Source organism: Daldinia caldariorum (assembly GCF_022478825.1).
Source record: "Daldinia caldariorum strain CBS 122874 unplaced genomic scaffold F4812scaffold_34, whole genome shotgun sequence".
NCBI classification, from domain to species: Eukaryota; Fungi; Ascomycota; class Sordariomycetes; order Xylariales; family Hypoxylaceae; genus Daldinia; species Daldinia caldariorum.
Genome location: NW_025953070.1, coordinates 36,040 through 49,000, shown reverse-complemented (window position 1 = coordinate 49,000; position 12,961 = coordinate 36,040). Strand labels below are relative to the sequence as shown.

General features: G+C 47.5%; 6 protein-coding genes across 6 annotated transcripts; 4 read left to right on the top strand and 2 right to left on the bottom strand.

Moving 5' to 3' along the window:
- Positions 1-316: 316 nt before the first annotated feature.
- Positions 317-2,192, top strand: F4812DRAFT_469669 (uncharacterized protein; the record flags this gene model as incomplete). The annotated part of the gene is made up of 3 exons (XM_047938893.1): positions 317-349; positions 840-1,071; positions 1,129-2,192. The coding sequence occupies 3 exons, from the start codon at positions 317-319 to the stop codon at positions 2,022-2,024; spliced, it is 1,161 nt and encodes a 386-aa protein (XP_047785254.1). The 3' UTR covers positions 2,025-2,192.
- Positions 2,193-2,651: 459 nt separating this feature from the next.
- On the top strand, positions 2,652-3,694 carry F4812DRAFT_448604 (uncharacterized protein). The gene has a single exon (XM_047935873.1). The coding sequence runs from the start codon at positions 2,826-2,828 to the stop codon at positions 3,219-3,221; it is 396 nt and encodes a 131-aa protein (XP_047785253.1). The 5' UTR covers positions 2,652-2,825; the 3' UTR covers positions 3,222-3,694.
- An 18-nt stretch (positions 3,695-3,712) lies between these two features.
- F4812DRAFT_448601 (deoxyribose-phosphate aldolase) lies at positions 3,713-5,008 on the bottom strand. Its single transcript, XM_047935872.1, has one exon. The coding sequence runs from the start codon at positions 4,525-4,527 to the stop codon at positions 3,748-3,750; it is 780 nt and encodes a 259-aa protein (XP_047785252.1). The 5' UTR covers positions 4,528-5,008; the 3' UTR covers positions 3,713-3,747.
- Positions 4,988-7,382, bottom strand: F4812DRAFT_293827 (uncharacterized protein). The gene is made up of 2 exons (XM_047931170.1): positions 6,007-7,382; positions 4,988-5,953 (listed from the first exon to the last, which is right to left on the bottom strand). Exons 1-2 carry the CDS (start codon positions 7,220-7,222, stop codon positions 5,292-5,294), a joined length of 1,878 nt encoding a protein of 625 aa, XP_047785251.1. The 5' UTR covers positions 7,223-7,382; the 3' UTR covers positions 4,988-5,291.
- Positions 7,383-8,205: 823 nt separating this feature from the next.
- F4812DRAFT_453890 (DUF1479-domain-containing protein) lies at positions 8,206-9,750 on the top strand (the record flags this gene model as incomplete). Its single annotated transcript, XM_047936548.1, has 3 exons — positions 8,206-8,593; positions 8,649-9,371; positions 9,428-9,750. 3 exons carry the CDS (start codon positions 8,206-8,208, stop codon positions 9,748-9,750), a joined length of 1,434 nt encoding a protein of 477 aa, XP_047785250.1.
- Positions 9,751-10,245: 495 nt separating this feature from the next.
- On the top strand, positions 10,246-12,837 carry F4812DRAFT_293874 (transmembrane amino acid transporter protein-domain-containing protein). Its single transcript, XM_047931171.1, has 4 exons — positions 10,246-11,216; positions 11,271-11,696; positions 11,753-11,965; positions 12,032-12,837. The coding sequence occupies exons 1-4, from the start codon at positions 10,741-10,743 to the stop codon at positions 12,726-12,728; spliced, it is 1,812 nt and encodes a 603-aa protein (XP_047785249.1). The 5' UTR covers positions 10,246-10,740; the 3' UTR covers positions 12,729-12,837.
- Positions 12,838-12,961: the final 124 nt, after the last annotated feature.

Sequence of the window (12,961 nt, the reverse complement as noted above, 5' to 3'; positions counted from 1 at the left end):
TGGTGATAAGGTTATTTTTTAACGACGTCTGCAAAAATGGTACATGTCATGGGAAGCCGAGATCATTTAAATGATCATTTCCCTAGCGAATGTTTCTACGGATTAGTTGCCCAGTGATATCCCCACGTCTGTTGCAACTTACAAGTCATTGTCCTTACGCTCACTTGTACCACTTAGTATTGGATTTGGGTGACTGGGTACCTAACCTCACTCGACTTAACGTTGATTTATGGAGGACAAATGAGTCAGACTTCTTTTTTTGTCACTTTTCCATTCATTGACAATTTCCGCATAGCTCTTGGCATTCCGAATTATAATGTCGAACGCCATAACGCCGTGCTCTCTTGCGGTACGCGACGGCCGCTACTTCATTCAGGAGGTTATACGTTCATTCTTTACGGTCTATGTTCTGATTCCGCACCTGGATATTGAGAGTCTTGGCTGGTCTCGGTACATCACAAGCTGAACTTTCCAACTCAAGAAGATCGCCGCTCGGATAAGAGTCGTGACGGAGGAGTAACTTCGCAGGTGGTGAATACTAGACGATTCACCCTGTGTCTCTACCACTAGGTTATTCAAGGGATTCCCTTGGCCAATAAAGCACCCTTATTCGTCTGGTAATGTGAATAGTCTACCATCCTACATTTCAGTCCCTTCTTTATTAGCTGGATGTACTGTGGGAGAAAACAAACACGGTATTATCTCAGCAGTTCAGCAGCTGTGACACTGTCCTGGGCGGAAATCTACAGTCTTCACTACAAATTTCCGCTACTCTCCACACAGACTCTTACGTTTTACTTGAGGTTATTTAAACGGACATATTCTGATAATCTTTCAAGCTGGATTCTCGACAAACTCCTATCGAACTGCCTTACCCGGCTACGAAGCTCGTTGTTGGTCAACATTTCTGGATTCATCCATCTCAACGATCCTGGGCTTGGCTAGTAGTTGGTTCATTTTACAACTCCGACGATTGTGAGCTCTGGCATATCGAGATTTTTATCGGGTGTAGAGACGATAACGCCCCTAGACTCACTGTGTCTCTAATATCCAACGAACCTGACGCGGCTGGTGAGCTACCACCCCTATCATTTTCTGTATTTATACTCGTGCTAACCCTTATGGCAGAAACCTCTTCAGTAGACGAACAAAACGAATATTCTAGAAATAATACAGAAACAGAATTTGACCTTGGTAGCGTTCTTAGCGGGGATATCGGTACTGAACTGCAGGGAGAGCTCCTAGGCGAATTTTGCACTCCCGCCGTAGGCTATCCCGGGGAATACACGTATTATAACCCTACCTTCACACCGATCATGGCCGCCCAGGGATTTGGGAATGGGTGGCACCCGCAGTTTGGTCAAGACCAGGCTAGAAACCCGAATGCTAGTCCTTCATTTGGCAACGTCATTCCCGGCGTCGTCTATGCCGGTACCAGTGGATACAACTACATCCCGAGCCAGGGCGTCCCTGGTCTAGCCGCCGGTGTTGCCCCTGGACCAAACAGCCAGGCTCCGGTCTACGTCATCCCTCAGAATGGATATAACCACCCGGTTCCTGTATTTCCCAGCCAGGGACCTCGTCTGCCTAACCCTCACCCGGTTGTCAATCTCGATGCTCCGGCTCTGAACTTGAACAACTCTACCGGTGGTGTCGGCTGTGAGCCCGGATACAACTACTTCTTCCCGCCCAAACACACGAAGCTACATGTTCTCAAATCGTCGACTGCTCCATGGCGACTCCCCGAGGGCATGTCGATTAACTTCGGTGCTTACCACGTACCTATCAACACAACGTTGGCGGAGCTTTTGGCGGGATTTGGAGCTCTAAACCCATGCCCAAAGAAGAACAAGGTCACCGAGGTGATTCAAGGAGGGAACGGGAAATGGTATAGGGGGGTCACCTTCTCGGGTGATAACGAACCTGACATGGCCCAAACCCTGAAAGATCTGGGCTGGGACTGTTCGCGAACAGGACGTACAGGAGAGAAGCCCGTCATCTGGCTTTGGATCACAAAGGATTAAGTAATATTCAACAGGCATATCTGGCCGAATATTTATTTGTAACTAGGAGGACTACTTGCGACAATTTTTTTTTCTTTTTTTTCTGGAACTACACACACCTGGCGCCCTTGACCAATGCACCAATAAGACCTATTAGTCTATACACAGGTACCTATAGTTAGGTATGCTTTTATTAGTTATCTAAAGTTATTAACTAGTCCTATTTTTACATATCGTACTATGTCGCTACCTAACCTTGAACTCCACATAGCTTGCCAATGCATAATTCCAGAATTTACCATTAGGTAATGATATGTTTCCAAATACTACCTATGTATCTATATGTTTCGGCCGTAGATACGGCCATGCATCAAAAAATATAATATAGAATAAGGTAGAACGACATTATTAATAGAGATACTTGACGGGGAATTTATAAGCAGCGGATTAGAAATGTTACTCCATATAATATGTTGTGGTAAGAGATTTATGACGACGACGCTTCGTCCGTTTTTCAGGTCCGGCGGTGAGAAATATGCATACCTCTAACTGATATTACTGATATTACTGATGTAATGAAACCGCAGACTAATGGAGGTATAAAATATTAGTCAAGGAAGGCCATCTAGAACAAAACCCACCCTACTATTTTAGCCTGAATATCTGAACATATCTAGTATATTTCGACAGCATAAAGCATCTGCCAACTTCTTTTTTTTTTTTTTTTTCTCCAACTCTACCTTCTTGCTAAATACTTTGCGTACCTGTTTCGAAAACCTTATCGCCTTGGCGCTTCTATCACAATCGACTTACTAGTTCATCATGACCTCTTTGTACGATCTGACAATCCCCGTCCTGACTCGGGTCCTCCGAACCGAGGAACACCTTCTTAAGAAAGCCGAAGAGTACTCGAAAAGCACCGGTACGCCTATAGAGGAGCTTCTCACTGCCCGTTTGGCCCCGGATATGTTCTCGCTCTCAAAGCAGGTCGGCATCACCGTGTATTTTGCCAGAACGGCAGCCCACCTGTTAGCCGGCAGCGAATTAGTGCCCACGGAGTTGGGTGAATGGTCTCTTGAGGAGAACTACAGCAACATCGCCCAAGCCCTTAAGTCGCTTGCTGATATCAAGCCAGAGGCTGTCAACGGAAAAGAGCTTGACACCGTCTCGTTCAGCGTAGGCCCAAGAAAAACCACTCAAAAGGCTATAGATTGGTAAGTACACATGGCTATAGGTATTATATTTGTTGATGCGAAAGCTAACTATAATTGTAGTACGTACTCAAAGCAATATTGGCCCCCTTTTCCTATAAACCTGTGCCTATTTTGACACGGCTTTGAAACTTATATTGACAATACGTAACACCTATTAACAAACAAATTTACAGATGTTACCAAATTTGTCGTGCCGACGGTTTATTTCCATTTAACCACCCTGTACGATATTCTAAGGATGAAAGGTGCGCCGGTGGGCAAAGCAAACTTCCTGACGTACCAACTTGAAGGATGGGAGCTGTCGTGATGGTAACGATGCCGTCCGATTCGAAGATGTTAGCCGGAGTATAGGAGATCAAAATTTGGGTTGCCTTGATATAGACGGGAAGATAAAATTAAATCCGATAACTTCTTTCCCCAAGTCCTGGTGGTCTATTCAGTATCACTTCTTATTTAGTGCCTGCCTAAGTAAACTTGTCGTATATGAACCCCCCCGCCCCCCCCGTATATAGGAACCAGCTGTAGAACTGTTAGGAGTATCTAGTATCTAGCGGGGATACTAATGCGAAACCAGGCGGTGTATTGATTCCCCGGCGGATCGCTTCTTCGAGGATGGCCGCGGTGGCTGACGTGCCGATTCGAGTTACGCCAAGTGATATAACCCCCATTACTTCTTCTAGGGTCCGTATCCCGCCAGCAACCTTGATCTGAACAGTTGGCCCAATGTTGGCCTTCATCAGCCGTAGGCGCGGTATAGTAGCGCCTTGAGACGCGTATGAGCCGTCAGGTTGCTTCACGAATCCGAAGCCGGTTGACGTCTTTATGAAAGCCACGGATAGGGCAGCACATATTCTGCATAGATGCGCAACATGCTCGTCTTGAAGAAAGCTATTCTCAAATATGACCTTGAGGATGGCGCCGTGCTTCAAAACGGTATCGTTCACGGCGCGAATCTCGTTGGCCACGTATTCCCAATCACCCCCCAGAACTTTGCCAACGTTGACCACCATGTCAATCTCGTGCGCGCCTGCTTTCACAGCATCTTCGGCTTCGAGGACCTTGATAGCCGTAGTGCTGCTCCCGTGAGGAAACGCCACGACAGCACATATTAGGACGCCAGAACCGTCGAGGACATCCCTCGCCGCAGAGATGCTGTAAGGTTTAACGCATGCCGCAGCGACCTTATTCCTTTTAGCTATCTCCAGGCCGGCAAGGATTTCTTTATCGGTCATGGCCGGGTGCAGCAAGGAATGATCGATAGTTTTGGCGATTTGCGCGAGGCTAACGGCCATGGCTGCATGCATTGCCATTTCGGATCAGAATCCAAGCTAATCCGTACTATGGGCGCAAATATCATGTCGTGCTCGCGGACCGAATTCCACACAGGGCGAGGTTGAATACCTGGAAGTGATAGCTTAGGTAGGTAGGTTAGGTAGGTAAGGTAAGGTACCTAGCTATTATATCTTAGCCTCTACCTCCATTCAAATGTAGCCGCCCAGGTTAGATGACCATATCGAGTACTGAGGGACAACTTATTAGATTCCGCTATCTATAAGAACACTTCTCTGATCCTCCGCGACAGGGCACCAGTTTTCTCCAAATATGTTTGAGCGATGAGGGGTTTGTCGTATTGTATTCCGGTTGGAGTGCTGATTTCCATCATCGCCACTTGATAGTTCATGGTGTCTGCTTAATTCGCCTCCTTTCCGCCCCCGGACGTATTATGGAGTTCTTAGGTTAGGTAGGTACCTAAGGTACCTAAGTATGAATGCAAGAAATGTTAGGCTTGAGTTAGTCTCAGGTATGCGGCATGTGTCAAATGTTGGATGGCAGGGATTTATTATCACTGGGTACCAGGTACCTACCTATCTTAGGTACTTACGGCATATTAGAAGTTAAATTATTAGGTACCTGTAGTGTAATTACATACCTGATATAAATGTGTACAGAAGATATATACAGGTATCTTGGTCTGTGTAAGGTTACCTGGGTAGGTGTGCATTATATACATCTGATAATCCAAACACACCATGGCTGATGCTATGTAACCACTCGATACGCGTCTACTCAACATCTAACCCCACAGTTGTTGCCAATCAAACCAGTTAGAAGAGGCTCCAAAGTCGAGATTTCCTTCGAGAGCGGCGTCAACGGCGCCTAAGTCAAAAGTTGGGTCGAAATGGCCGAAAACATCAAGATCCGGAATTCCCTCAAGGATTGATAAGTCCATCGCTCCTTGGTTAGTATTGTAATTATTAAGAGCGTCATCGGTGCTTAGAGGTGGTGGTTCTCGATCTCGCTGTGCCGCCTCCCCCTTTTTCGAAGTATCAATTAAGCCGGTCTCCTGTGTTAACGACGCGACCGCCTTGTCCATCTCTTGGAGAACTTGTTCGGCCATTGCCACCGTAGTCTTAGCAGTCCAAAAAGTGTCGTCCATTGATTTAAGCAGCGACGTATTTGCCACGAAGGATTGTTTGCCTCTGCTTCTAAACATCGGTATGTTGCTATGCCGCATTTTCCGGTAAGATACACTGAGCGACAAAGACACGCCATACGGAATTATAGGCAAGTACGAAAGCTGACCCATGAATTCCCGCCCGACAATGGAGGTGATACGATCCGCTGCTAAGGATCGACGGCTGTTCGTCGCCGGCGCCGGGAGGGCCGTGGACCGGTTTTCGGACGGCGACTGGCTTGAAAGTATGGCAACCGAATGATAAAATATTTCGAGTGAGGCTAACTAGAAGTAAGCAAGCTTTCCTTTAGAATTTGAGGGCTTTTTTCCTTACCTAGACATGAACTTGGGGCCCGAACCGCTCCTGCATCAACGATCATCTGCTCGAAGATAGGTAGCTCAACGATGAATTCCTTTTCTTTCCGATTTCCAGGGCGATATAAAGCGATAACCTTATCGAGAAGGCCAATAATCATCAAGAACAACCGAAAGAGTGGCGCTTGCGTTGCGATGCAATCGTCTAGGTTCCACCCGATGTCTCGTTCGTGAATGAGACAAGCACGTCCGTAAAATGCACCATTGAGGCGGTCTAACGCCCAGAGACAGCATAGTAGCGTTTGCGTAGCTTGGCTATTCGCGTGACTTTCTTCCGAAGCCATCTGCAGTCCTAGAGTATGCATTTGGTGAACTGCACGACTGTTGAGCAACGCTGGGATATCAGCTTCGTCCGAGTTGTGAGGTTGCATGTATAATGATAAGGCGGCTAGTATGCGAGTTAAGAATATGCGGTCTGTGATGAGGCCGGCATCAATAGTCGTTTGGATCGAATCTGAGAGTAGATTGCAGAATTCATGCCGAGAGAGAATTGGCCCCTCGGAATTTAAACGAAGATGGCGAGTAGCTTCTGGGTCGGAAGCAGCTGCTAGGCTAACAGTTTGCTGGAATATCTTCTCCTTTATCTCGTCCTCGGATCGAACTGTAGAATGGCTGCCGAGAATAGGGAAGATAGGATCTAGCTTATCAAAGTAGATGCGACGGAGGATTGCGTAGTCTGACGGTGGAGGGCAACAGGGAAGGCAGTGATTCCGCACGTATGCTCTGAGCATGTCCTGAACGGCTTGTCTCGATGGCGCCGTCGAGGAGAGCGGACTAGCCGCCTTATCTAAGTCGAGTGCTTGGGGCTGCCAGATCCCCAAGCCCCCCCTCACCGAAACATCGCGAGTCGAGCAGAGACTTGTAGCCTCCATGAGGATTGCCTCGGGGCTCAGGTCGCCAACGAATCTAGAAGGGCGCCGCTCTGGACTATGAGCATTATCACGACTTGGGAGAGGCTCGCATCGTGAAGGAGTAGAGTGGCCAATTGGGTTACAAGCCGTAGTATCTCCGTCCCCAGAAGTTGAACTGCGTGGGCCATTGTTGTGGGCTTCGTTACCTTGATTATGAAAACACCTCTTCTTCCGGCGTCGGCACCTGGCACAGGCCTGAGCAACCTGCTTTCTCTTAAGGGGTAAACCTGTCGAGTCGGACTCGATGAATTTGACCATGGCCATGACTCGCGGCGAGATCCCAGAAGCGTTAACTCCGACGCAGATCCCGAGTAGTATTAGCTTCTAAAAGAGATAACTTTCAGCAGGACGTTCCCAATAAGGCGGAGTACGGGAAGGAAAGGGGAACCAGGATGTCGGCGAATGGCCTAAGATGGTAATAACCGAAAGGACCCTGAGATAAATGATATGTACCTATCTGAGACAGTTACTCAGATATAAAGCAGGCGTCTCCTGTGCTATGCGTATGCTAAATCTTCGCGGAACTCTTTTGAACAAACCGACCGCGAGGTTTGCACAGAGTAGTTTGCACGTACTCTGTGCTGTCTAGGAGACATCGTATGAACGTTGAGGGAGGCGGAGTCGGATTAGCCTAATTGGGTAACTCCGTGACAGCCCATCCCAGCTAAGAATCTTTGACGTTATGTAACTGGATAACAGGTACCTTAGGTAGCTGGCAAGGAGACTTTTACGGGATATTATACTATATAATCTTATACTATATTAGTTACTTACGAGCAATTAGAAAGGCGTTAGCGTACATCAATATACCTACCTTACATTTACATTCATTTTATATCGCCATTTTATGCCAAAAACCGCCGGCATAAGGTGCTTGGACCATGACTTTATCCCCGTTCTTGGTGCGTTGCACTAACGCCGTTACGCTTGCTGTCGGGATTCCAGGAACCTAAGTAGGAAATTCCGATATCTTCTCCCGGATAGGTAAGATATTCAAGCAGAATCGATATTCGAATTACCTAGGTAGGTATATGGCAAGGCCCAAATAATATGATAAAACCTGTCTGCTCCCATCCTCTGTGGTGTAATCCGTATCATATGTTAGGAGGGCAGATGTGATCAACCTGTTCCTCAAACCCCCCCAGCCCAACGTGAAGTTAATGGTACCCTTCGATAGGTGCTTTACTATCATTAATACTATGCTGCGCACTCCGTTGATAAGAACCACTCATCAGGTACGATCCGTCATGACAACCGCTGCCCAGACGCAAACTAAGAGGGAGGGCGATATTTCTGACTCCTTTGTCTCGTTGTCTGGCACTGCTAGGCCGCCTCTTCCTCAAAAATTCCTGGAGCTTAAGAAAACTTTGGTTCACGGTCTTGAGAATCATGTAATCGATAGTTGGAATAGACTTCTCGCAGAGCTCAAACGAGAGAACAAAACAATCGCCGAAGGAGGTCCTGCAGTTATTCCAAGTGTCAGTTTTAAAAGTTTAGACAAAGATCTTGCCAAATTCCGGGGCGAAATTGAGAAGAGAGGCGTCGCCGTTATCAGGGGGGTGCTTCCGGAAGATGAGGCCCGGTCGTTCAAATATGAAATCGAAGAGTATGTGAGACAGAATCCCCAAACAAAAGGTACGCTCCATGAAAAAGTCGAACATCAATGTTCCAGTATCTGACCCCAGACTAGCTTTCCCGCCGCACGACCCTCAAGTATATGAATTATATTGGTCTGCACCGCAACTTCGTGCTCGGGCACATCCGAACCTGCTCAAAGTCCAAGTGGCTCTCATGAAACTGTGGCGCACATCGGATCCCGAAAGCCCTATATCTACGTCGCAGCCATTATCATATGCCGACAGACTCCGTATCAGGCAACCTGGTGATGCTAGTTTTGCCTTGGGCCCGCATATCGACGGAGGCAGTGTCGAAAGATGGGAGTTGAACGGATATGGCCGTGGTGGTGTGTATGATAAGATATTTGAAGGCTCTTGGGAAGAGTACGACCCATGGGATGCTAGCACGCGAGTATCCGCTGTCGTTGATAATTACAACGGGCTAGGCGCCTGCTCGATGTTCCGAATGTTCCAAGGATGGCTGAGTATGAGCACCACACAGCCATTCGAGGGAACGCTAATGGTGACTCCGGCGATCAAACTCTCGACCGCATATTTACTACTTCGTCCCTTTTTCCGTCCCATTAAGGATCTTGGTCAAGCATCTCCTGAAGCTTACCTTGCGGCAGAGAATTGGGAATATGCAGGCGCCGACATGACGAGCGAGCTCCATGGCGCGACTCCTGGACACGGTCAAGAGTTAGATGATATTCTTCACCCGCACCTGGACCTTGGGAATACTATGGTGCACGTCCCGAATATCAAGCCAGGTGACTATGTAATATGGCATTGCGATTGTAAGTGAAAGCAAGCCTGTATACTTCCGCGATTCGAAGGCTAACCGTTTTGCAAGCCATCCATGCCGTTGATAAAGTTCACAAGGGAAAGTCGGACTCCAGTGTGTTGTATATACCAGTCTGCCCATTGACCGAGATGAATGCAAGGTATCTAGTACGGCAGAGGGATGCTTTCTTGAACGGTACCCCTGGCCCTGATTTTCCGGGCGGGAGAGGAGAAGCCGACCACATCAATAGGCAGACCCAATTGCATCTTCGCTCGTATGCTACCACCGACGGGTTACGGGCTTTCGGGTTTGAAAGGCTAGTAGCAGACGCGACGGATACCAGCGGAGCAAAAGCAATTACTTCGATGGCGAATGAGATTCTGGGATTCTAAGGGCGTACTTTGATGATCATTAACTGGTATTTCCCTTCTAACGCTGTCAGGTACCTGGTATGTATATAAATGTTGGTTCAAAAATTATAGCACCTAAAGAACGTTAGGAGGTAGGCTGAGTACCAACGCACAGGAGCTTGAATTACAATTCTCAACGCCAGCGGAACCCACAAGATTTGACCCGGCTGTGATAGATGCCTACCTAAGGTACCTAACCTACCTACGTGGTACTTATGTAAGATAGCTAGGGTAGAAACAGAAGGTTTCACCGAAAACCCGAATTGGCTGCTCCGGATAATTATACATGTCTATAAATCTGTGTTAAGACTAGTAAGAGAAGCATACATCATATGCTACATCGTACCCTAAACCACTCCTGTAAGCCAAGAGACGGTCAGCCAATGCCGGTGCCTGAAACGCTCAACTATTGCTGTGAAGCTTTGCGCTATAGAAGGGTTACATGGAACTGCGTAAGCCTCGAAAAAAAGTCCTAGTAATTGCTGTTGATACTGGAGGGCGAGGAGATAAGCATGGGGATCACGTTGGCTATGGAATCTTGCGTCGCGATTGTTTCTGTAGTATCCGGATATTTAATGCAGCGAGTACGATTTGGAATAGCTACCTAGGTCCTACATAGGTACCTAGGTACTGTACCTACCTATCTAGATGGGAGGTAGGTAACGAGATAATGATGAATTGAGTGATTGCTCAATTCTCTCGAATAAAAATCGCACAAGATAGGTCGGGCCATAGTTCTGAGATGAGAAGGTTGCAAAGACCTGCAGTTTACTATGCTGGCTGGCTGCATGCAGCATCCCGGTAGGATAGACAGTCTCTATGTAACCATACTTAATCCTTTGGTGACGGCCCTGGGAGATGGGAGATAAAGTAGGTAGATTAGGAAGTTATGAGAAGTATCGGTTGGAAGTTGAAAATCCGATTCTTCTCTGCTGTTTGTAATCTATACGCATATGAGAATATCCCATTGCAATGGCTACTAACCCACCAGCAAATCTTGCTCTCGACGGCGGCGATCCTCGAAAGTTGTCCTTGGAGGTGGAAAACGGCACAAATGATGCGGTAGGGGACGAATATACGAATAATCGCGGGGTCAGCTTCGAAGAGTACATGTACTATGCCGCAATCACTCGGGCCCAGGAGAAAGAAGCCAACGCTAGGTACAAGGTTGCCCGTGGGCCACAAACGATCAAGAGCGTCATTAAAGGGAGATTCTCCAGCGGCCACATCGAACAAGATGTATCTACCGAAGTAACTGCCTCCCTCTCCAACGTGAGAGATGAGAAAGACCGCCGCAATGGGGAGTTCCAAGTTACCGGGGTTGGTGGCAAAGGAAATGGCATCACGGAGGCTCAGCGACAAAGTGCCAATCGAGCGTTGAGAACAGCAAGTTGGGGTACAATCTTCTACCTGATTACAACGGATATATTAGGTCCAACTGGCGCTCCGTAAGTTTCAACGCATTTAAATAATGGGAATCGAAGCTGAATTTTTGTTTTCAGCTGGGCATTCGCGCAGCTGGGCTATGGTCCGGGTGTTGCGTTGTATACTGTATTCGGCGCCATGTCATATTATTCTGGCTGGATCATCTGGAACGTCTTTTGTGGACTAGACTCTGACAGATTTCCATGTCGAGGATACGGTGACTTCTTCAATCGTATATTTGGTAGCTGGGCTCGTCACTTCATTAACCTCGCGCAAGCTCTTCAACTGCTGCTAACCGTTTCTGTTATTATCTTGAGCAATGGACAGAGCATCTCCCAAATAAGTCGCGGCTCGTCCGGGGAGAGTATAGGGATTTGTTTTGTGGCATGCATGATTATATTCATGGCTGCAGGCTTCGTCCTGGGCCAAATCAGGACCCTGCAGCGGCTCGGTTGGCTTGCTAATCTTTCCGTCTGGTTGAACGTCGCACTCGTAATACTATGGTAAGGACACATACATAAAACTACTATGAACTTGCCATTGCTCACCAGATCGCAAGTATGGCGTCTGTGGTATACGGTCCGAACTATGCCGCAGTGGAAGCAAGCTTTGGCTTGCCATCGGGTATGCCTATTCGAACTTATGCCGGGACGCCACCTCCAGGAATGGCCACAGGCGGGGTGGGATTCGTCGCTTCTTTGAACGGGTTAAACATAGCTGTATACGCATACGGGGGAGCGCTGCTCTTTGCCGCTCTCCTGGCTGAGATGAGGTATTTCCGATTTGCGAATCAAGTAACCGCCAAAGATTATGATGGTTATGCTGACGCTGCCCACAGACACCCCTTGGACTTCTGGAAAAGCTTGCTTATTGCAGAGATGTTTATCTACGGCATCTATATCTTCTTCGGCGTCTTCATGTATTCATACCAAGGCCAATACACCTATAACCCAGCAGTCCAAGGTATTGCGGCGTATGGAATGCAGACAGCTGGAAACATCTTGAGTTTAGTTAGCAATCTTATCGCAGCCGTGTTATACAGCAACATCGGCCTCAAGGTTGTATATATAGAAGTTTTCCACGAACTCTTGGGCTTTCCGGAGTTAACAACCAAAAAGGGGAAGATTTGGTGGGCTGCACTGATTCCATTATATTGGGCGGTTGCATTTATCATAGCAGCAGCTGTGCCGCAGTTTTCGTACATCGTTGGTCTGGTTGGCGCACTCTTCATCCTATCTTTTACTTACACCTTCCCAGCGTGGTTGGCCATCGGCTACTGGGTCAAAAAGGACGCAATGATCGAGGATGAAGAGCGCTTCGACCCCACAACTGGCACGTATAACTACGTGGATCATGGATGGAAACGATGGGGACGGGGTTTTATGAGGAGGCCGCTCTTTAACGCATTTAACATATTCTACTTCTTCGGAGCGTTGGTGACATGCGCATTGGGCTGCTATAGCAGCATTGAGAGTCTGCGCCAGGCTTTCCAAAGTGGCATCGCTACCAGCCTATCGTGCACACCTCCTCTCTGAGAATGCACGCGAATGGGAACTGGAATATATGTTTTGGAGTGGTCTTAATGTGAAGGTGGAAAACCGCATGATATATCAATACGATATATCAATGGTATCGATTGGTAACTGTGCTGCAGTATCGTTTCATATTCGTCTTATAAATCTATTCCGAGTCTGACGGGCCGTACGGTTCTGAGTTATAGCTGCGAAATGTTAACTATGTCCCTTGTATAGATTACGCATTCAGAGGT

Bases quoted from the DNA above. Each gene is read 5' to 3' on its own strand.
- F4812DRAFT_448604 (XM_047935873.1), top strand. From the start codon at position 2,826: ATGACCTCTTTGTACGATCTGACAATCCCCGTCCTGACTCGGGTCCTC.
- F4812DRAFT_448601 (XM_047935872.1), bottom strand. From the start codon at position 4,527: ATGGCAATGCATGCAGCCATGGCCGTTAGCCTCGCGCAAATCGCCAAA.
- F4812DRAFT_293827 (XM_047931170.1), bottom strand. From the start codon at position 7,222: ATGGCCATGGTCAAATTCATCGAGTCCGACTCGACAGGTTTACCCCTT. The intron at 5,954-6,006 runs GTAAGGAAAAAA...ACTTCTAGTTAG, and splicing joins GGCCCCAAGTTCATGTCTAG to CCTCACTCGAAATATTTTAT.
- F4812DRAFT_293874 (XM_047931171.1), top strand. From the start codon at position 10,741: ATGGCTACTAACCCACCAGCAAATCTTGCTCTCGACGGCGGCGATCCT. The intron at 11,697-11,752 runs GTAAGGACACAT...CCAGATCGCAAG, and splicing joins GTCGCACTCGTAATACTATG to TATGGCGTCTGTGGTATACG. The intron at 11,966-12,031 runs GTATTTCCGATT...CGCTGCCCACAG, and splicing joins GCTCTCCTGGCTGAGATGAG to ACACCCCTTGGACTTCTGGA.